Source organism: Malaya genurostris, chromosome 3, assembly GCF_030247185.1.
Source record: "Malaya genurostris strain Urasoe2022 chromosome 3, Malgen_1.1, whole genome shotgun sequence".
NCBI classification, from domain to species: Eukaryota; Metazoa; Arthropoda; class Insecta; order Diptera; family Culicidae; genus Malaya; species Malaya genurostris.
The window spans coordinates 295,992,527-296,015,998 of record NC_080572.1 but is presented as its reverse complement, the minus strand read 5'-3'; the positions used below and the strand labels follow the sequence as shown (position 1 = coordinate 296,015,998).

The 23,472-nt window shown below is 37.5% G+C and overlaps 3 protein-coding genes across 7 annotated transcripts in view; 2 read left to right on the top strand and 1 right to left on the bottom strand.

Annotated features, from left to right (window-relative positions):
- Nucleotides 1–10,681, top strand: part of LOC131434574 (putative mediator of RNA polymerase II transcription subunit 12) — a 64,703-nt gene extending 54,022 nt beyond the window's left edge. Inside the window, exons 3-6 of the mRNA XM_058601411.1 lie at nt 5,627–5,904; nt 5,978–6,145; nt 9,229–10,067; nt 10,140–10,681. Coding sequence (XP_058457394.1) covers nt 5,627–5,904; nt 5,978–6,145; nt 9,229–10,067; nt 10,140–10,162 — 1,308 coding nt within the window. The 3' untranslated portion in view covers nt 10,163–10,681. The remainder of the gene's footprint in view (nt 1–5,626; nt 5,905–5,977; nt 6,146–9,228; nt 10,068–10,139) is intronic.
- Nucleotides 10,682–15,400: 4,719 nt separating this feature from the next.
- On the bottom strand, nt 15,401–17,796 carry LOC131437557 (bladder cancer-associated protein). Of its 5 annotated transcripts, none has more exons than XR_009230784.1 (3): nt 17,233–17,796; nt 15,934–16,020; nt 15,401–15,877 (listed from the first exon to the last, which is right to left on the bottom strand). XR_009230784.1 is itself a non-coding variant. In XM_058606979.1 (2 exons), the coding sequence occupies exon 1, from the start codon at nt 17,494–17,496 to the stop codon at nt 17,257–17,259; it is 240 nt and encodes a 79-aa protein (XP_058462962.1). In that variant the 5' UTR covers nt 17,497–17,796; the 3' UTR covers nt 15,401–16,020; nt 17,233–17,256. The 5 variants fall into 5 exon arrangements, 2 of the variants coding, with proteins under 2 accessions (XP_058462962.1, XP_058462961.1); XR_009230782.1 differs by having other exon boundaries at nt 15,401–15,492; nt 15,578–16,020; nt 17,237–17,794; XR_009230783.1 differs by having other exon boundaries at nt 17,237–17,794.
- Nucleotides 17,797–19,640: 1,844 nt separating this feature from the next.
- On the top strand, nt 19,641–21,263 carry LOC131437555 (DNA primase small subunit). Its single transcript, XM_058606977.1, has 3 exons — nt 19,641–19,940; nt 19,999–20,953; nt 21,021–21,263. Exons 1-3 carry the CDS (start codon nt 19,805–19,807, stop codon nt 21,214–21,216), a joined length of 1,287 nt encoding a protein of 428 aa, XP_058462960.1. The 5' UTR covers nt 19,641–19,804; the 3' UTR covers nt 21,217–21,263.
- Nucleotides 21,264–23,472: the final 2,209 nt, after the last annotated feature.

Here is a 23,472-nt window from a genome sequence, read left to right as displayed (position 1 = left end):
GCTGAATTTGCAAAAGGCTGTGTTATTTCCTTCAGATAATTCCCGAAAAAAATCGTTCCGTCGTAATCTACCCTTTTATAAGAGTTGATCGTTCTGCATATTAATTAAACTCGGTTAGCTTGCCTCACCCGGTGAGTGAGTGAGTGAGTGAGTACCCAACGTAACGCTAGTGCAAACAACGCTTCGAATACGCATGTCGGTACGGTCGTGTGATCGCACATGCTCAAACCACCAACATCCTAAACCAATCAGCTTCCAATTAAGTGCACGCATCCATAAGATTTCCATGTACGTAACACATATTATTACCATCGCATCGTGTGTGTATTACGACCATGTCCGTCATGTGGTTGCACTAGCAGCGTAATTCAAAATATCAACCGATCCACTCTCCAACCGTCACCCAAACCGACGTAAATTAGCTTTTCCTTTCTGTTCAGTAAAAACCTATTACACCACCTCTTCCTTTATTGGGCACGTGCCTATATCGGTAAAGTAGTGATACCTACGGATTAAATACGCGATCGCAACGCGCCTGGTTACTGGTGACTGACACGGCCGAACGGCAATGAATTTAAGCTGGCCACTTGCAGAACAGTTCTTGCGTAACTTCGCCAAATTGCTTTGCTCCGGACCATAACAAAACCGGGATTTGTATTTTTCAGAGTTCGATTCTGTTTTGATTGCGAATCGTTTACTTATAGACAAGTGTGTAAAGACAAGTAAACTCAAGTAGGCTATGATATATCTTACATGTCACACTATTTTCACATTCTGAAAGAGTGAAATAGGCTGAATTTGCAAAAGGCTGTGTTATTTCCTTCAGATAATTCCCGAAAAAAATCGTTCCGTCGGTCATTTTCCCGAATAAATCAATGCTACTGTGAACTCGAATTATTAAGAAAAAACTTTAGATAAAGTAAAACACAGATACACTAAATTAAATGAAAAGCTGATTTACCACTACCAACTTGCCATTAGTTGTGTATTGAGTATGCGGCTCTCAATCAACGGACTTCAGCAGTAGTAAATTAAAAAAATAATTGTCAATGCTTATCTCGTATCCGAACAGATATTGTTGGGATTCTTTTTCGAAATGATTCCAAATTGAAGAAGATTTTGAAAACAGCTTTACGATAAACATATAATTCATTCAGATGGAATGAATTCCGCTATAAATAAACATTTTGATAATATTTTGCTTAAATATGTGTGTGTCATCTCGTTTTTGATGATTGCATTCAAAGCTAAGAATAGCATAGATGTTTATTACGAGTTTGAAGCTTTTTCTGAATGTAAATTTCATGCGCTTTCATTTTTATCATGAATGTATAGAAAAAAATCGCTACTCGCCTTGAAATAAATACGGTTTTTGCTAAAGTATCCATGATTTGTAAAAAACTAATTTTTGTGATTCATCGTCATTTTTGCATAAATCTATTTCGTTACGTTGCGTCGTTGAATCATAAAAGCCCATCATAGCTCCGCGTTTTTGTATTTCGAAGTTTATTTGATGACAATAAATGGTGCTTTATAGAACGTAAAATGGTTGCCATGTAATTTTCCTTACTGAAAATTACACTTAACCTAAAAAGTAATAAATCAAATACCTCACAACAAATGTGTACTTTGAAACCATCGAATTTACTCTGAGTGAAACTGTCATCCAATGAACACGCACGCACTCAAAACTAGATTTATGAAAGAATTGACCTGACAATAATGCTTTAAAGAGAATGGTTGATTGCAATATTAAGGGTGTATTCTATTCTAGCACAAATTGTTTTATTTTTAGTTCAGTTGTTAGTCTGGTTAAAAGGTTTATTAGAAGCTTCAAAAACTTGTATGTTACTTGTCAAAAGAGGCACTTCTTATAGTTATAATAAAACTTGTAGTGATTGCTGAATCAATTACAAAACTCTTATAAATTATAATCAGATCCATAAAGAATTTGAATTGTTACTTAGGATTGGCTCAAATGGCACGTTTTCCCGAATAATCTATTGCGTACCGATTCTGAAAGCAAAACAAAAGAGGTCACACCAACTGGTTCAACATTTTGCAACCCATAAATATCGGTATATCGGTATTTATCTGTATGAAAATTGAATTATCGGTATATTAAGAGAGCATATCTGTATTACTGTATCGAGTACAAAACCAGTTAATCGGTATAGTTGGCAGAGTTGATTTGTTTCGTGGAAAATTTAGGTTTACTTTATTTATGATAATAGCTTCAGTGGACAAGATGAATGGGACTTGGTCATTCTAAACTCTGTCTAAAGCTTCACCACTCTACGAGCACGTTGAAAAATGTATAGCGGACCCTTTCCCTCCTTGCAAAGCGGGGTTTTCCGGATATCTCTTCTGGTTTTCGTTTAAAAACACTCTCAAAATTTACCATACGTTTTTCGTCAATTTTCTTGTAGAAATATTTTATTTATGGCACTAGCCATTTGTTTCGATGCGTTGTTATAATCGTTCGAAATTTTCAATCGCACGTGAGATATCTCAATCCGTTAAAAAAAAAAACAATAAGTTTCTTAGTATTTCATAGTGCTCTCCTTTGTACTTCAATAACGAATTGTGTTTTTCGATTTCGAGCATTATTATGTTTGGTAAATCATACTCATACAATATCGATGCTCAAAAAAGTCTTCAATCCACTTTACATCCATTGCAATCGTCCTTTTTTTAATTATGAGCACATACTAATGCCCCGGTAAGCAGTAAACACATACTAATGCCGCATTATAACAACAAATAATCGCTAATTGACTTATTTATGACTGGTGTGTATTCTGAAAGCTGAATTCTGATTGATTTACCACAAATGATCTTTCCGATGGCAGATATAGAACCATAAGCATTTCTGTTGCTCATAAATAGCGATTTGAATGCTATTATTAGTGTTTGCTGGTTACTTTGTAAATTAATTTTCTACTCGATGTAAGTTTTCAACAGTTTTTGTAAGAATGAAACAAATAATGTTCGAATCATCAATTGTTAACGGAATATTGGGTTTTCAAATATTCATAAATATTTGTGAATGTAACAGGTCGGCTGAAAAGTTCGTATCGTTTCTATGAGAGGGCGCCACTAGAATTAAATCCATACCATTTTCAGTTAGTACCAACCTTCCAAAGATACGTGTATAAATTTGACAGCTGTCTGATTATTAGTTTGTGAGATATTGCATTTTGAGTGTAGCTACTTTTGTTATTGTGAAAAAAATGGAAGAAAAGGAATCTCGTGTGTTGATGAAACACTACTTTTTGATGAAAAAAAGTGCCGCCGATACCAAAAAATGGCTTGATGAGTGTTATCCAGACTCTGCACCGGGCGAAGCAACAACTCGTAAGTGGTTTGCAAAATTTCGTACTGGTCATATGAGCACCGAAGACGATGAACGCAGTGGACGTCCAAAAGAGGCTGTTACCGATGAAAACGTGAAAAAAATCCACAAAATGATTTTCAATGACCGTAAAGTGAAGTTGATCGAGATAGCTGACACCCTAAAGATATCAAAGGAACGTGTTGGACATATTATTCACGAATATTTGGATATGAGAAAGCTTTGTGCAAAATGCCGCGTGAGCTCACAATCGATCAAAAACAACAACGAATTGGTGATTCTGAGCAGTGTTTGGAGCTGTTATATCGAAATAAATCCGATTTTTTCGTCGATATATAACAATGGACAAAAATGGCTCCATCACTTCACTCCGAAATTCCCACTTCACACACGAAATTCCTTTTTTTCAATTTTTTTCACAATAACAAAAGTAGCTACACTCAAAATGCAATATCTCACAAACTAAAAATCAGACAGCTGTTAAATTTATACACGTATCTTTTGAAGGTTGGTACTAACTGAAAATGGTATGGATTTAATTCTAGTGGCGCCCTCTCATAGAAACGATACGAACTTTTCAGCCGAACTGTTAAGCGACATTATCGTGAGGTTTTATAAAGCACCATGTAAAAAGCAAAGCGGAGCAAAAAATATATTTTAGATTGTTCTGAACATTTACTTAATATAACGAATATTTAAGATAAAAATAGTTTTTAGTCAGGTTATTAGTTACTAAAGACTATGCAAACTTTTATACGTCATAAATATCTTATTTAAATAGTGAGAATAATCATTACACCAAAATGTCCCCGCTTTTTGATACAGGCCGTAAAAATCTAAAGGTTCTCACTTAACGGAATAAGTAATCGGCAGACAAAAATTCTGAAAATAAGTCAAAGATTGGAATCACTGCCTTGGATTCAACGAATAGATTTCATTTTGTTTCTTGTTCTGAGGGATTTGTTAGCTGAAAAAGGTTAAAATACTAAAAATTTAAATTACGTAGCAGTTCGACTGCGAAACTAATTGACGTGAGCACATTGCAATTCAAAGTATTCCAAATTTTGACAATATTACGATAATTTCCACTTATTAATTTCAAACTAAATTATGTTCAAAGCCATTAAATTTTTCGAAACCCTATTGTATTCATATCAATATTAACTGTCACGTAAAATCAATTTAGTTTCCTGATAGCGAAACAGTAGCACGAACATAACTTACATAATTTAACAGATACATCAAACGTTTCGAATATTCCCTCCCAACCGCAAATCGCCAAGGTACGCAGGAACTGATATGTTGGCCAGTGTGACCACTACCAGTCTACTGTAGCTTGTAGGCAATTCAAGTAAGTGTCAGTAGCCCATACGGAAATAGTCTAGCCAGCTCAAGTTCGCACAATGCGTAATAAAAACGCACAAACTCGTCGGTCTTGAGTCTTGGCTTATAGTACTGTAACTTAAGGGTACAAAAAATAACCAACAAACCCCAATAAACGCTAGCCATTTCTGCTAGTGGAATCAGCGGGTAAGGTTTTCGAAACCCGGTGGCACCAGGAAGGCGAAGAAATATTACCTCAGTGCCCACTCAACGTTTTTCAGGTCGATTCAAAAGAAAGAAAGCGAAATTGTTTGCATCATTAGCTACCGCATGTCGATTATTTTGATCGACTTGGAAACCGTGATTGCTGCCGGTATGCTGAAATGGAAAGTGTTTATGTTTCGGTTTAGGTGAACGATTGTTTTGTTTTGTTTGCTTTTTTGTATGTTATCAGGTCACATTTCTAAATTTATCGTTTATTCTATCACTGAAATATTGGAGAAACGAATCAATTAGTTTTGTAATACAATCGTTTGAAAATGATTGATGTGCTGAATAAAATTAGAAGGCACAGTTCTGAAGAACCGAACCTTCAACTCATAGCTTCGATCGAATGTCTCACCTCACTTACTTGTCCCTTTCTGAGCTGTCCGTATCATCTGGGGTATAGGGTTGTTATTACAGCTTTACTGCAACCTCCAGCTGAGCTATGATTCACATCTTCAACCTAACCGGCTTCGTGACGGCGATACAAAATACATAGGAACCGATGAAAAGTGAAAGTGGTTATACCACAATCACTGCCATTTGAAGATGCACGATCCCGCCGTGTCCCGTTACAGTTTGACTCTCGCCTTCTTCCCTCATGATGACTTACGTTACCTCATACAGTGATGTAACGGTAAAATCCAGTTCTAAATGGTAATATAGTTTTATCTCACATTCCAGGAACTCCCGAAAGCACAAGCTTTGATGCAAGATCATCTGTCCGCGGACGAGTCCAACCTGCAGACCATTGACCGGGAAGAAAAACCACAGCACAAACAGACGGAAGCGGAAAAGAAAGAATCGACCGAGAATACCGAGTCCGAGGACGATGGCGAATCGGCAGCCGATGGCGAAAGTGGCGAAAGTGCGGACATGAACACCAACCGGGTGCACATCAAGCTTCCGCTGGACTTGAACCTAAGCGAGTTGGCCCACGCGATGCTTAAGGAGAACCAAAAGTGCGTAATATCAATCTCCTTCCGTGACATTTGGTTTTCAGTAAAAACTTCAACTTCTACACTAACGTTTCAGATCCAAAATGAACTGTGTAGTGGAGAGACGTCGGTCAGAGGAAATGGTCGATTCCCCTTTCAAGACCATGCGACTACCATTCGGAATGGAGTACAACATGGAACCCAAGAAGCAGAAAGTCACCGGTGAACGAATTGCCATCTTCTGTGAGACCGGTAAAGAACCAAAGTAAGTCATTTGTGAGCTCGATCTTCCCATTGAGTTTATTTGTATCTTGTTCCGAACTGCAAATTGCAAACTGCTACATTCTCCTGGCGCATAGAGTCTAGGAAGTCTCCGATTTAGGCAGTTACAAGCACTGGAAGCTGGAGAAAAATCAATAATAATCAATAAAAGTTACATTGCACGCTGACGTCGGATAAAAATGATTTGCTATCGGTGAAACTAAAAAATGTTTGATTTGAATTCAAGATTATAAAAATCGGCTAAAGTCGATTATGAAAAATTGTGAATTTTTTTTAACTCTAGTACCGAGGCTTTCGGAATCACACGATCATAAGACCTTTCATTTGATTTTTTTTACTATATATCAGGGGATCGGAAGAAATCATAATCCTAAACCATCCGTTTTTGAAGTAATTAACCGAACTAACTTCTAAACAGCTTCAAGAATACATCAAATTTTGTACGGATTTTTACTACGTGTGCAGTTAGACTAAAAGAATAAGATAGCAGACTGACAAACAGTTGATGACAGTTGTACAAACACATTTGACTGGTTCTGAAACTGTTGTGCAGAAGTTGTCTGCAACAGATTCTACGACAACCAAAAACTTGTTTATTTCATCCAAGCACAAAGCAAAACGTTCCAGTACCATACTTCTGTAAAGCCATTGCATTTTATTGTGAAGGAGGATTTCGGAAAATTTAGTAGCAATTTCTTTCGAGAATTCTAGGAAATGTAATCCACATAGTGGTGTATTGATGACTTTTTCACATTACTCAGATTTCCATATTCGCACATATGTGGTATTCTTCGAAATTATTTTTTATTGCTTCTCGAAAGAAAATAAAAAAATTGTTTGCGCATCAATTACTACAACCAACAAACAACGAACAGGTTTGCTATTGCAGGTACTTCTGCAACCGGTGTAAATGAAGTCGGTTCAAATGACCATCTATTAACATGACTTACAAACTGTATTAATTTTATAAGATTTTATATGATTCGGCCATCATACTTTAAACGATGGCTCAAAATTTTAAATACTTATAAATTTGAAAATAACAAAAACAAAAAGTTGTTCAATTTTGTAAATAGCGTTTTCGGCTCTTGCGACTCAAAAGGTTCCCGATCCCTGGGATAAACCTTTTTGGTCATCTATTGACAATGACTATCGCTTTGAATAGTTTTTAGCTCAATTTACAAACTTTTTGTTGAAGGTTTGCTTCAGCGAAAAAAGCGACGATATAAAATTTTGAACACAAGATTTTGAAAATGCTTAAAGCGACGGTATAAAATTTTGAACTTAACACTGTGTGTCCATTTTTGTTATATATGAAAATACAAGCAGCAGTAGCTCTTCGAAGATCTGTCTGCTCATGCGTAGAAACTGTTGAAATTTTGGTGAATCCTGAATATAAAGTTCATTAATTAGCTCAACAACCATCACTATCCCGTTTTCTATAAAATCGCCAACCCTTGTACGTCTGTGTTTGGTAGGTTTTTGTCCGTCTTTAATTGCTTCCAAACATAACACACCCAGTAACAACGCAACGGACTTCTTTTTGTGAGACCTGTTCGACATTTTATCATAAAGTCATATTTCGTGAAAAGTTATCTGCTCCACAAACACTCCACACAGTCAAACATAACAACTGTCAAAATATTGACTGCCGTTGATTGATCTTAAATCAAAAATTTAGTTTTAAGGGCCATAGATCTAATGATCTGTCACCGCTTAGAAAAATACGGCCTGCTTGGATTTACGTCATGTGTAAATTTCTAAGAGTATATTTTGTTTTGACGGATTTTCAGAAAAAAAATCCCGAAAAAGACCACCCTTGAAACAAAATCAATTCCATTTAATTACACTATAAAATCTTTACTATTTCACTACAAGCACTGGGAAAAACTTTCTCAACCTTGTCAATTTTTTCGACACTCAATCCTTATATAGTATTTTTCAAAATTGGATTGCAGTTGATGGTAAAGAAAAACACTCACTCCCCTTGCTTTTTTGCTCGTTTTTCATGCAAAATAGAAGCTGTATCATCCTGCCTGTTATGTAAGTATTCCAACTACAACAATTTTAACACTTATCACACGATTTCCCCAAGTGTTAAAGATAACTTTATTTCCATATCGCATAAATCATACGAGAATTCGATCGAAAAAAAAACAAAAATAAACCTGCTATTTTAACCAACAGCAAAACAAAAATCTCGCGTGAAGTGAATGTTGTACCCAAAATTGTGGCTCATGCGAAAGCGGCACCCAAATCGTGGTTGCACGCTGATTGAGCAAATTTTACACACAGTTAATATGTGAGCCTGTATATCTGTTATCTGTGATATCCTCAATGAATCAGCCATTTGTAAATTACTTTGAGTTACTTTGACCGAGAAAAGTGTAAAAAAATTGCCAACGATCTCGGTGATAACTGACATTCTTCGAATTTCAGAGATTCGCAGCAATTTAGCGTTCTGCCGAGACGGCTACCGAGCAGTTGGCTGTGAAATTCGTGATAACTTTTACAGTATTAAAATTTAAGCGTGTACCTAGCACATGATATATTAAAGTAAAATTATATTTGAAATCACGCGTTTTTTGTTTTGAGAACGGCCATTAAGCCATCTATCAACATTCACTTCGAAGAGTAATTTCGAATGGCTCGGCACTCGCTGAGAGTAAGTCATAATAGTAAACAGCAGAGAAAAGTTTTCTCTTTCGTCTGGTGTTAAATTTAATACTCTATCTTTCATAGCTCGCTTGCAATTTCTTTTGAAAGTGGAAGTTGACAGGTGGCTTATTGGCCGTTCTAAAAAAAAGCGTGAAATCAACTTGAAATTTACCAGGAAGCATAAGCACTGCTTGACGCACGTATCGTTCTAAAAAGATGCGATTTATTCCTAAGGGTATAGCTTTTGTTCTCTATTTTCGCATGAAATATGATTGCTAAGAGCCTTATTTCTGACCAAGCTTATTCAATTGGAACCGTAACCCGAAAGTAACACGCGATCATGGCTAGTACATCTGCCAACAATCGCAATTTCGTAATCGCTTCTAACACGAAACATATTTTCCGCAGGAATGAAGACGCCGAGCCTGTCCGCCAGGTACTGATTCCGATCCCACCGGTTCGTGCCTTCGGTCCGATCACTCACCTTCCGCACCAAATGCCCCCACAAACGATGATTCGTCAGATGCCGCGACCAATCTTCCCGATTCCGATTATGAACCACCAGAGCGCCCCTCAAATGCCACCAATGCCAGCTCAAATGATGCAGGCACCCCACCAAGAATCACCAATGGTCCGACCCAGCTTCCTAGCTCAACCCCAGCATCTGATCCAACCCCCCCAGCAGCAACAACAACCACAGCAACAACAGCAGCCAACTTTCCCCCAGCAGATACAACCACCACGTGCGGAAGTGCGAATCCAGTTCCAACGTATCCCGATTCCGGAAATGATCCGTCCCTTCCTTCCCCCGCAATTTATGCGTAACGGACAGGAACAACCTGAGGTGCAGGTTCGTGAGGTTCCTCTGGAAATGGCTCTCCAAAAGGTTGGACTGTCCGCTGATGAACTGAAAGATATCCACGAAATCGCCGCCCAGAAGTTTACCGAGCAACTGAAACAACTCATTGGTGAAATGGCTGATTCCGAAGAAAGCGAGGAGGAGACCGATTCTTACCGTACAACCCCGGCCCAGGAACCAGCCTCCCAGCACTCCGAGGAGCGTGAACTCCAGGAGCAACAACCACCACGCCCTCAGGAACCAGAGGCCCAGCCTCAGAACAATGCCGAACCCCAAATACTGCCAATGGGACGTTCTCAGTATGCTCGTTCCTTGGTAAATCCAATCAATCTTCCCGGCAAGGTTATAGAAACGTCCGTTTCGGACGAAGATGCAGAGCGTCCACACTGTAAGCATTGAATAGTCTAACTGGTTTTTTTTTTGCATTTCTTAGACGTGCCTAATTCTTATCTTTTTTTAGACGTCCAACCACGATCGGTTTAGGGTTTGCCGGTAAAAAACCGAAACGTGCTGATGTTCTTCAAAAACATTATCGCACGTTAGCTCATGTGATTGTAAAAAATATGTGAAAAAATGGTTCAAGAGCAGCCGCGTTCGGTAACAAAAGATATTGGAAAGTATTATGTGACGGCACTAATTTTATCAAAAGAATGAACTAAAACAATGGAATCGAATGAGATGATGCCTTTCTTTAGAAAACGTGTAAATAATACAAAAGAAAAACAAAGAAAATAAAAATTCCGAAAACACTCGAAAAATGCACACATTAATGCCACAAAAACAAATGTCAGCAAATAAAAATTTGAACTATAAATTGTTCGATAATGTATACACTGAAAGGTTTCCTAAGTAACGATAGTGAAGTAGTGATGAAACAAAAGATATATTGTTTAAAAAGTTTTTAAAGTAAACTTGAAAATAACGTACAATTGGATTGGTTCCAATCCACCCAAATTTTATGATTTTGAACAAATTTAATAAAAATGTTCGATAAAAAATGAAGATTGATGTTTTAATGACGTACTTCGTAAAATTCGTGGGTAAAGGATTCGATTTAATTCATGATTTAAAATTCACTATTATTCACGTTTCGTATTCGACTCGTCCGTGCAGAGCTGTTCAATAGCTTATTGCGAACTTAATTATTCATGATTTTAACACTACTACCTTGATCAAAAAGTTTCCGAAATTCATTCAGAAAATTAAAAATTCATCAAAATCGATATTGTCCCACTCGAAGTACATCCCATAAACTGCCACACACTTATGCCAGCGCTTGTTCCAATCCTCGAAACATTTTTTGTATTCAGTATTCGGTATTCGGCCACAGAGAACAGACATCCAAGCTAGTACAAACTTTTTTAAAAAAGTTAAGCAGTAAGCATACAAGTAAAAATCCGTTAAAATCACCGTTGCACACGACTTTGCACGCAAGAATTATAATTGTATGAAAGCTATAACGCAAGGCTCCTTAAGGGATTACTGGGCTGCTCGAAGCGCCTCTATAAGAGAATTGCTACTTGGTGATTGCTTTTTAAAACAACCGTTAAATTTCTTATACGAATTGAAATCTCTACTTGGATTTCTGTTCTCTGCGGTATGACCATCAGAGCCATGTGCGATTTTTTCATAATTTCACCGCTTGAGAAAAAGTGGCATGGAGTCAAATCAGGTGAATTCAGTGGTTGCTGAATGGTATTTGATTCGTTTTTTAGCCAAATGCTCACAGATTACCGCTACTGTTCCTCATCGTAATCGACAAGATCCTGGTAGGTGCGATTGACCGTGAACCAAACCGTGGGCTGCTATGGCATCCCATAACTATGGAGCACCTGAATGACCTCGAATTGGCTGATGACGTTGCACACCTAGCTCAACGGCGCTCTGACATGCAGAGTAAGCTTGACGTCCTTGCCGAACGCTCCTCATCGGCAGGCTTAGCAATCAATGTCAACAAAACTAAATCGTTGGATGTGAACACGGTGACCCCTTCCACCTTTACATTAGCAGGGTAATCAGTGGAGAATGTTGAAAGCTTCCAATATCTTGGCAGCCAAATGGCGTCACACGGCGGTACCAAGATTGACATAGGTGCAAGGATCAAGAAGGCAAGGGCTGCCTTTGCGAGTTTAAGAAACATCGGGAAAAACAGGCAGATAAGTGAACGCACCAAAATCCGAATATTTAACTCTAATGTCATATCTGTGCTGCTACACGCTAGTGGAACATGGTGTGTATCAGTGGAGAACACTCAACGGCTGCAGGTGTTCATCAATAGGTGCCTGCGGAACATAATTCGAGCCTGGTGGCCCCATAACTGGATCTCAAACACTGAGCTCCATCGCTGGTGCCACCAGAAGCCGATAGCAACTGAAATTCGGGAACGAAAGTGGGGCTGGGTCGGCCACACCTTACGAAGGAGCGGAAACGAAATCTGCAGACAAGCATTAGACTGGAACCCAGCAGGACATCGCAGCAGAGGCAGACCCAGAGGCTCATGGCGGCGTAGCCTCTATAAAGAAATAAAAGAAGCCGACCGAAATCTAACCTGATAACAGGTTAAGGCGACGACGGGCAATCGCCCAGGATGGAGATCTTTCAAGTCGGCCCTTTGCACCACTCGGGATGCGCAGGAGCCTTAAGTAAGTAAGTCACAGATTACGATGGCATTGTGTGACGGTGTGTTATCGTGGTGCAAAATTCACGTGTTCTTCGCTCCATCTCCTCTACCATCCCTCTAATAGTCAATTTGCGGTCTACTATCATCCATTCTTTAATTTTATTGATGCTTTCGTCGGTTTTCGTTGTCGCTAGCCTACCGCTTTGCTCATCATCATTCACAGACTCACGGCCACTTCTGAAACGTTCGTGTCACTGATAAACGACTGTTTTCTTCAGAGTATCGTTACTGAAACACTCTTCTAACATTTGCCATGTCGTCGAACCAACACAAAATTTAATGCAAACTCGTTATTGCTAATTCAATTCCATTTTGACAAAATCGAGGACACGCACAATCGCAGATGTACTCAATACAGCGTAACTTTTACAAATGTACAGGTATCATGCTGAAAATTTGATAAAATATCAATGACATGGTAAGACCTTATCCTTTGAAACTATAAGTATGTGAAAATCAATTTGGCCATCTTGAACAAAACTGAGTGAGCTCCTTTTGCAGATTTTAATCACCATTTCCAATTCTTCCGGTCGCACTTATCATAAAATAGTTAAAACTTTTATCAACCGCAGCACCGTCTTTTATCAATATCACACACTAGTAGTACGAAATTTTCCATTTAGCACGCTTTAGTTCCGGAACCGGAATCTAGATAAAATGTTCTAGAAATGTTTAGGAAACTATAAGACCTTTCATTTGAACTTTAGTTTGTGAAAATCGGTTGAGCCGTTTTAGAGAAAATTGAGTGCACAATTTTTCTCTAGTTTTCACATCTTTATATTTTCAATATTTCACATATAACTCCGGAACCGGAAGTCGGATCTGAATGAAATTCAATAGCATGTTAACCGAAGCGAATCCAATTCCATCGTCTAAACATAATACACCTAATGGAATGAGAAGTCACAGGCCTAATAGGGGAAAAGTCGATAATCTAGAGCGATACACTTGACCCATCGGTCCTCCAACATTCTGATGCCCTTTGAAAGTCAAGACCTTCAAAATAGGCTTCCGTTTCTGCAATGACCCCAGCATTCGACGAAAATGTCTTTCCCAGAAGAAACCTTTTCAGGTTTGGAAATAAATAATAGTCGCTGAGGGCCAGGTCTGGAGAATACGGGAAATATACCGCAAATCATTCAATTTCACCGTTGCTGTTTTATCAGGTAACGAAACTTGTCTACAAGCTATGTAGCTTGATGAAAACTAGAACTCGTCTGACACGATCAGCTGTTATTCAAACACTAGTTGATAAATTGTCACGAAAATTGGTATTGGACCATCCAGAGGCTTGTTCTCAACAAAAATATACACGGTTCGAAACAATTCACGTCTTTTCTGTGAGAGGCCCGGGACTTTTTTCTTTTTTTTTTATACCCGAAACCCGACCCGAATCCGAACTCGACGGGTATCGGTCGGGTGCGGGTTCAGAAAAAAATATGTTTTGTTGGGTTCGGGTCGGGTCGGATTCGAGTTCAAGTTTCGAACCCGATCGAGTTCAATTTCGATCGGGTTGACACGACGGATCGGGTTCGAGTTCAAAACTTTAGTCGAATTTCGGGTATCGAAATCCGAATACTCGATTTTTTTTGGGTTCGAGTCGGATACGGATCGGGTTCGCGTCGTGCATAGTGAAGTTCGGATCATTCGACTATCAGATAACATGAACTTGAAACAGTTTTAAGCTCAAGTTAAAAGAGTTCCGAAACTGTCTTCACCTTCGATTCAAATGACGGGCCCAGTATAACCATAAATAGTTCGTATGACCATACACTAACATGATCTTTAAATTGGAACAATTTTTAGAACAACTTAGAAGATATTTCACGATTTTCTTTGACGATTTGGAATTTTGAAAACTTATCATCTTGTAATGCTAGAATCGGAAGTCGGACTGAGATATTTTTATGGGACTATCAATCCTGTTAATTTGAATTCAATTTTATGAAAATCTGATATGAGTTTATTTGGCCATAGATTTTCTTGATCTGAAACTAGAAAAATTCAATATCCAATTTAAAGAATTCGCTACTCATCACATGGTTATTCATGGAAATAATACTCTTAAAATTGACAATTTTACTTTAAACACCTGTAACCATCTTCGGAACAGGAAGTTGGATCTGAATAAACATAGGGATATTCTTATGCTATCTGAAGACATCTCGGTTGGATAAAAGATGGTAAAAATCGGTTGAGGCATCTTCAAGAAAAGTGATGGGAATTATTTTCTATATTTTGGTGCATATCATCCCGTAATTCCAGAACCGGAAATAGAATTCTTATGAAATTTAGAAACATTGCAAGAAACCGTAAGACTTTTATTTGAATCTAAGTTTGTGCAAATCGGTTCAGCAGTCTTTGAGAAAATTGAAGGACATTATTTTTTTTCCTTTTTTGGTGCATATCATCCCGTAACTTCTGTAATAATTTGTGACGCACGCATGCATACAAACACAGATATTTGCTCTGTTAGTCGAGCTGAATCGAACGGTAGGTGTATGACATTCGGCTCGCCGAGTCTCGGTTGTAAAGTCGGTTTTCATAGTGATTGCATAGCTTTTCTGTATGACAAAGACAAAAACAGAACGATAACTTTTGTAAACAACGTATAAAAACGTATTCCACGTGGTCTGTTCCACTGTTCTACGCATAACAGCTTCATAAAAAATACGTAAATTAGCTGAAATTAATTAACTAATGAAAACTTCGACAGGTTATAATCAGAATGTTGGTTCTGTTGATATTATGCACAGTCACGCAACGGTCAGTAAGGACAGCTTCCCATTGATACGGCAAGAAGTGATTCTACCAATTATCAGCATCCTCACTTCCGAAAGCTATAAATTAACAATCAGTTAGAACAGATTTGATGAAAAGCAAATAGCGAACGTGAGTTGGTTCATGGCTAAATAATGCATTCGGAATATGAGGAAAAAATCAGTTCAGGTATTTAATACATTATCAAGAATTTCGAGGTAGATTATTGAAATTATGCACTCAATTTTTCTTTTTAAAGTTCTAATGAAAACATGTTGTGATGCGTTTAGTAACTAATTTATATTACAGTTTTTTTGAAATCTTCTTGATTATGTAGCACGATACAGGCATTTTAAAACGTTAACACGCTAACCTAAGGTTGAAAGGTAATACAAAAATAAATATTTCAAGATTATGTTCAATTATATGTACATTGCTTTTGAAAGGGTTCGTTTTACCGAGAATAGTACTAACGTTTTCCTCGACGCTTGCTCCGAAATCCGAAATCGAATCCAATCCAGTCCGCTTATCACCGCACCCGCCGTTTCGAGTGATTAGAGTTTTAGTTAGGAAACGTAGCATTGTTTCAAAAGCATTCATTCCGATTCAGTGACTTGTTCTTTTTTTTTTTTTGCACGATTTGTTTCATTGTTCACTAACAAATCCGCTAACGAACTTACTTTTTCCACAGATGGCCAAACTAGTGATTCCTCTTGTGTCATGATTTCTCCTTTGCATCGTTGCATCGTACAAGAAAACTAGAATACACACTTTGGTTGAGTCATTCAACAGATCATTTTTTTACAATAGTTACGTTGTGGATCTTTATTTTTATAAAACTTAAATCTATTACATGTATTCAAACAATTTTAAAATAAAAGAAAACTTGTTTAGGGGTCTCCTGGAAGAAAAGAAAAAATAACATGTTTAGACAAAAGACATAAGGTAATATGAAATGTTCGATAAAACAAGTTTAGAAATGTTTACATGCGCAGAATTTCGTCACAATTTGTCATGTGGTTATCGTGATGGCTCCCAAGTAAAGCGTGATTCGACAAAAAAAATAGGAGCAGTCGTGATAAATCCAATCCAGTCTCACGGGTAAATCGCTAATTCGATCGTGTCCCGTGTGGTAAAATCGTTCAAGGATACCCAGGCGATTCAGTGGCAAGCTGACAGCGAATGCTAAGCAAAGAAGTGAAAGCTTACTTCATGCGCAATCTGAACTTTTCGAACCGGTGAAGGATTGGTACGAAACCATCAATATTGATTTTGTGCCGAAAGAGACAAAGTCGCCAGAACGAATTGAACATTTCTGGGCAAATTCGAGCGAAAACTCCGGTAAACATTAAAGGTTTCAAAACGACAAGGATTTTGAGAAAAAAAGTGGATGAAAGTATGTAACAAAGTTGGAGCCAGTGTTAAGTCTTTTTGCAGTTTGTAAAATATTCGACTTAATATGAAATTTTGGTGGTCAATTTTGTCATTTTTTTCTCGAGCTTTTATTTACCGATTTCGAAAAATAACGTTGATAAACCATCGACTGTCGTTATCTCAAGTGAAACGAGGTCACCGAGGTAAAGAAGATAAAAACAAGAAAAGTTGCCTGGAACAAACAAAGTTGTTTACCGAGGATAACGATCGTCATTGATTTCAAACGTTGCCGAGCTCAACTGAGTTACCTAGCAACTATGAAATAAATACCTATGAGCACTAGCTATAGATCTTCCTTTTTCTGGATCAAATGCGGAATACGCAAAACACATGCCGATCACTTGTGACGTCTGCACCTCTTCTTGACCACTTCATTTCGAGAGTAATTTTCAAGTTAAGGTCAATGCAATAAGGCAGCATTCGACGCCTCGCACCATTGAATTGTTTTCGTATTGGTAAGTGCTGGCCTAATTGCAACCTTCTATTTTGAAAGTTTATTGTTGAATGTTTGCTGAATTTACAGAAGTGTCATCGATTCGTGTTATAAATATTAAACCCCCGGACAAATGTTTACCAAGTAACGCTGACTAATATGAAATTGTCACAACAGTGAAAACAATTTAAAAGCTGAAAGAAGTACACGCATAGAAGTTTGCTTGAAGAAGTACAAACCACAGACCTACCCACTTGATCGCCACAGGTTCTAGCCGTTGTCGCAGGTATGACCTTCGCAGTTACTCCAAAACAGACAGTTTCCGACACCGCTGTTGCAGATCAGAAAAACAGCTGCTATGAACACTAAACTGCAGATGGTGCATGGCTTCCGTTCCAGAAAGAATCCGATCAAATACAGCACAATGAACATAACATGCGTCTGCATTAGAGCAGGGTTTGTCGGCTTTGGAATCAGGAGCACTGGAATCAGACATTGCAGACAGTACATGTTACCAGCGTCCTATTATCAGCAACGCAGCCGTCACTTTTCTTAGGTGGAAATATTTATTAATTCCACTGGCTTCTCAATGGAATTGATCTTCAATATTTTTCACATTTAATAGTATCCTCACAACATCACTTATTCTCATAACTTTCGTCAGGTTCAATATGTTTTCATAATTTCGCAGTATTTTTCTCAGCACTATGATGTAGATAAATTTTTTTTCGATAAAATGACGATCACAACACTGCAAGTTGGATGTTTTGTGCTTGACAGCAGACCAATATCTGTTCCTGCTGGGCAAGGATGTCAGGTCTTTTTTGACAAAAATCTGTGCTTGATACAGAGTTGCCAGTAACTTTTTTGAAAAAAGAAAAAGATCAGCACAAAAAACATTTATTCAAAAAAAATTGTGAGCAAAAAACGATCCAACGATCGACACGGTCATCGTGAGGTCTCGGCACTTTCGAGCGCCCTGTTGGAAATACATTGTTACTGTGCTTTTACTAGCAAACTGAATGTTTTAGAGACTTATTGTTAGTATGTGAACGCTTTCGAATCCTTGTCGAAATCTGTGAGCCTGGTATTTATGTACCAAGTCACAGGGAGTCAAATCAGGTGAATTCGGTGGTTGCTGAGTGGTATTCGTTTCGTTTTTAGCCAAATACTCACGGATAACACGAGTTGTTTGCCCACAAGTCAGGTCTTTTTCGGCGAATTGCTTCTCGCTAACGTGTTATAACACCTATGTCATCTTTCTAATAGTCAATTTGTGGTTTGCGGTCATCCATTCTTTGACTTTGTAGATGTTCTCGTCGATTGTCGATGTCGATGACGATGGCCTTAATATATCTACACCAATCAATCTGACATCATATTAACCAATACGCAGAGAATCCAGGTCTATAGATTTGTCTATAAATTTGCAGATTTCTAAAATAAAAAGAGACGGATTTTTTGTACTTTAAAAATCTGTTCGAAAGCAAGTATCATTTTATACAAAGAGTTGAGTGATAAACGTGGAAACCGCTTGATAATTTATAGAAAAGAAAGTGAACAAAGAAAACTGTCACTTGTTCCCATCTTCTCTTGAAAAATCAAACGAGAAATAAGCTGCAGGAGTTGCCGACTTGCAGAGTTTTAAAATTACGTTTTTCTTCGACATTCGTCAAAATTTACAGACTTTTAAAATCGCAGCGTTCTTTTTTTTTGCTCGCTAAATCAGTTCTGTGCATCATTCTTAATACAGAACTTGAAGTACGCAGACTTGTCTTTCGAGTTTAGAGACTTTTTCAACCCTGCCTAAAGATATTTGAAAATTTCACCTGGCATCTCTGCCGATCGTAATTTAGCAGTAGAATATTATTTTCAGCATGACTAAAGTAAGTAAAAAGTACATTGAAGTATGAGCAAGAAGTTAATTGTGAGGCTTATCTTAGCTAGGTGTAATAAATACAATGATAATATTACATGCAGCTTATTCTCTCCTTCGAAAATCAGGCTGAGTCTCGCAATTCAGACAAGGAACATAGAAGTATACAAATCGTGAAAGGGCAAAAATTTTTTGTTTTACCATGATCTAAAATCTGTATTCATCTGTGATAATTATTATATCGAAAATTTTATAATGAACTGATGTTGAGAGTATTACTATAATATTTTATGGTTTTAGAATGTGTTTTCTAATGAGTGATCAGCCATCAACTCACTCTCCAACGAAGAAATTTAATTAATCATCAACAATTGGAACCACCGAAACAAAGTGTCAATTCTTCACATTTTTAAAATGATGTTTCATTCATTTGACTTGGGATTTCAGCGCTTTACGTGCATCTTCAAATGTCAGCTAGAATTCAAGATTTTTAAATAAATTCTCAATTCGCCGATTGATTGCAAAACAAATATCTCGTCACTGATGCCAAAGCAAGCTTAGACGAAAATTCTTTTATTTTTGTTGTGAAATTTGTACATATCTTTAATGAATTTAGGAAATCTGGATAAAATCTGCATTCTGTATGAAATCTGTATGTGCGTTTTAAAATCTGTAAAACTCCGATATATCTGCATAAATGGCCACTCTGATGAGATCAGACGAGGAACACGTTCACAGAGATTTTATTGATGTGCAGAAACTGCTGTCAAAAATATCGACCGAATGATGATCGATATAATTCGTTCTACTTGTTTACTATCATTGTGGCGCGAAACGACTCAACTTTCTTGGCCTGGTAGAAATAGTGTATGAAAATTCGCATTCGTTTCGTTCTCGAATTTTAAATACGAACAAAATTTAGCAGAAAGTGTGACCAACGAAATGTCAGAAAATACTGAAACTAGCAAAAAGTCGGTCGATGCTTTTAATCCAAACATTCTTCAAGATATTCTCCCGATTTACTACAAGCGACTGTTTCCTCACCATCTGTTCTATCGTTGGATGTCCTACGGTTTATGTAAGTGGCTGTATTATTTTTATAAATTAAACATGTAACCCTAACTGGACCATTTCAGCGGAGACATCCATCTTTGCAAATCGAGAATTTTCTTTCACGTTGGAGAATGATATTTATTTACGATACCAATCGTTTGAGAGCCAGACTGATCTGGAAAAGGAAATATGTACAAATAACCCGTGTAAAATTGATATTGGAGCCGTGTACAATGTCCGACCGAAGGATCATCGAGCTAGTTTAACGATGAAACCAATACAGCGAGAGTTGGTTTTTGACATCGATATGACCGATTACGATGAAATTAGAACTTGCTGTAGTGAGGCTAACGTATGTCAAAAATGCTGGAAATTTATGACAATTGCGTGTAAGATCATTGATGCCGCTCTTCGGGAAGATTTCGGCTTTGAACATATGCTGTGGGTTTTCAGTGGACGTCGAGGAATTCATTGTTGGGTGTGTGATAAAACAGCAAGACATCTGGATTCGAATGGTAGAGCGGCAGTCGCAGAATACCTGCACATATTGATTAGTGGAGGAGAAGGATCGGTCACTAGAGTTATCTTGGGAGAAAGAATGCATCATGCCGTCAAAAGAGCACACAAATTGATTGCACCGCTATTCGAAGAAGTCTGCCTCGTAGATCAAAATATGTTTGCTACGCCAGATGGGCTAAGGAAGTTACTAGCCATGGTGCAAGATGAAGGTATACGATTGGAACTGGACAAAAAACTTAAACAGCATCAAGGAGATTCGAAAGCGATTTGGAAAGCATATGTAGCATTGTTCGAATCTCTTCGAGTGTCAGGTAAAAATAAAACGAGAAAGCTCAAGTACATAATCGAAGAAACGCAACTTGCCTTCACTTACCCACGAATTGATATAAATGTCAGCAAAGGAATAAACCATTTGTTGAAGTCGCCATTCTGCGTCCACCCGAAGACCGGTAAAGTTTGTGTTCCGTTCAATCCAAACGTAGCCGACAAGTTTGATCCAACGAAGGTGCCAACAATTACGTGAGTTATACTTTTGCTATCACTGTAAATCTGAACATTTGTAAAATATTGTATGTTGTGTTTATAGGGGTTTGTTGAATGAGGTGGATGCCTTCGATGAGAGTATCAAAGCGGATGGCGAGGAAGAACGGTCGCGCATCAAGGATTACAAAAAGACCAGCATGTTGCGAGGTACGGTTATTTTCGAGGAATTCCTACGTAAACTGGAGCAAACGTTCAAAGGAAAAGCGATACTCGTTAGCGATAAGAAGATGGAGTTTTAAGTTACCTCAATAAAATTAACAATCTTTTTCTTAACCAATGAATTTAACTCATGTTTCTTAGATACGGCTGGATCGATTTTCATAAACATTAGAGTGCCAATGGGTTGCACGGAAAATGGGAGCTCGCCGACTTTCTAAAAGTTGTTGCTTTTTTATATCATTTAGCAACTACAACTTTCAGAAAGTCGACGAGCTCCCATTTTCCGTTGTAGTTACTAAAATACTTAGCATCTTTAAACAAATCCCTAAAAAATCTTCAAAGTTTATAAGCGAGATGAAAGAACTTACCTAGGTCCGAATGAGCTCAAATTTCACATTGGGACTTTTTTGATGTGCTAAAAGCAATTATGCACTACCGATTTAGAAAATTAGAGATATCAATTTCCGGCACCCTAATAATCATAGGTATAGGTGCTGAATTTCTTTTGGAATTCTTACTTTCTAGATGACTTAGCCAATTCATTTTAGATGACTCCTGCGCGACCTGGGTTTTTATAACTACTGAGAAAGCTATTACTTTAAGCTATTCGAAACTGCTTGAGCCGAATCATTCCTTTTTATCTGAACTTTTGGTTACTTGGGTAATGGCTAATAAAACTCCGGAATAGAATTCATATTGATAGATATTGGACAATATCTGATACTGAAATCCCGGAAAGTCTTGATTCACAGTTTTTTCGTGTAAACTAATTGCATTGATTGATTTTGTAAGCGCGCTTTCAGAAGACTGAATTCATGGCAAAAAGTGTGAAAACGTACACTACGATTGGAATTTCATGATGTTTTGGGCATATTTGATTTCTAGGCATTGTAATTCCGGTCTTTTTAATGCTTTTTATGTGCTGAATCCAGTGATCATTGAGTGCGATCGATTACACGAACAATAAAATTTTTATTGCGTCCAGAGCATAAAATTGTCATGAAATAATCCAATTCAACAACCTCATATTCGTTTTTTTACTGTCCCAACCGTAAATGACCGCATCCAAAACAGACAAAAAGAGACGAAGTATTTTCGCGTGTCATTCAAACAAAAGAGAGTAATTGCTAACGTGACTCGGTGAATCAGTAGAATTTCAACTCTCATTCTTTCACCAATACATCGGTAAATCTATGACGTTTGGCTATAAAGAGTATCTAAAATATGGTAAATTGATCGAATCACACCCCTGAACCTCTTTGGAAATCTAAACTACTTCAGATTCGAGTACCAACAGGTAAAGATTATTGTAAATCCTTTTCTGTCATTATCCATTCTCAAAACTTCGGTTGAATATCGGCACTGCACAACATACGATTTTCACTGAAAATGACTGAAAGGGCAAATGAAAGAAAGAACACAAGTTTGACATTACTGTTCTGCTTTTGTCGTTTATTGGACATGGATCTCGGTCTCATAATTTGCAAGCGTATCTGAGAATGACATTTATTTACGTCATTTTAGTCTATTTTGAGCCAATGAAAATGACTTATTAGCACTGATTGCATCTTCACAATAAATTGTCTATGCGTAGCTGAATCTGGCAAAAAAGAGGAGCTCAACCGGACACATAATTTTCGAATTCTTAACGGATTCCTGAAACATACCCAAATATTGATATCTGTATTTCTATTCTACTTCTTACCACTTATTAAAACTAGATTCACTATAAATTTAAGTAAAACGTCAATCAAATAATCTTCAATACAGACTCTAAAGTCAATTTTAGCATCAATTTTTTGGTACTGCAGGGCGTGATGTTTTGAGATAATACCTATATTCCCAGCGAAAAGGATTATGTAACACGCTAGGTCTAAACCAACAGATAACCCATTCGAACACGGTTCCATTTCTTTTGCGCTCATTAAGTTATCTTAAGATTTGGGGCCCTACTGTATTCGTTCTTCATTTTCGGTGTGAAACTTTATAGTCCGGTTTAGCTTCGCGGATTTTTGGTTGTAATCGTAACTTGGTACCAAAACTAATGCATGTTTCACCAAGTCACAAATCGGCAATCGTAGGTGATAGACGATAGTGGAAGCTGGACAACTGTTTAGGTAAATTGTATAAACACTGGTGTAATGGGTGTTTTTTTTTCAATTTCCAAGAAGTGTCCGGTTTCTCCCTTGGGGTTAATTAGTAGCCCCACAGTTTTTGAAATTTTGGTTTTTGTGTTCACTTCAAAGCATTTTTTTGTATAATAATGCATATTTTTACAAATCTCAAATTGGGAATTGTAGCTTTGATTCTACAAAACTGTATAGATAACTTGGGTA

Coding starts and splice junctions, on each gene's coding strand:
- LOC131437557 (XM_058606979.1), bottom strand. CDS start 17,496: ATGTACTGTCTGCAATGTCTGATTCCAGTGCTCCTGATTCCAAAGCCG.
- LOC131437555 (XM_058606977.1), top strand. CDS start 19,805: ATGTCAGAAAATACTGAAACTAGCAAAAAGTCGGTCGATGCTTTTAAT. Junction 19,941..19,998: donor TTGGATGTCCTACGGTTTAT/GTAAGTGGCTGT, acceptor GGACCATTTCAG/CGGAGACATCCATCTTTGCA. Junction 20,954..21,020: donor ACGAAGGTGCCAACAATTAC/GTGAGTTATACT, acceptor TTGTGTTTATAG/GGGTTTGTTGAATGAGGTGG.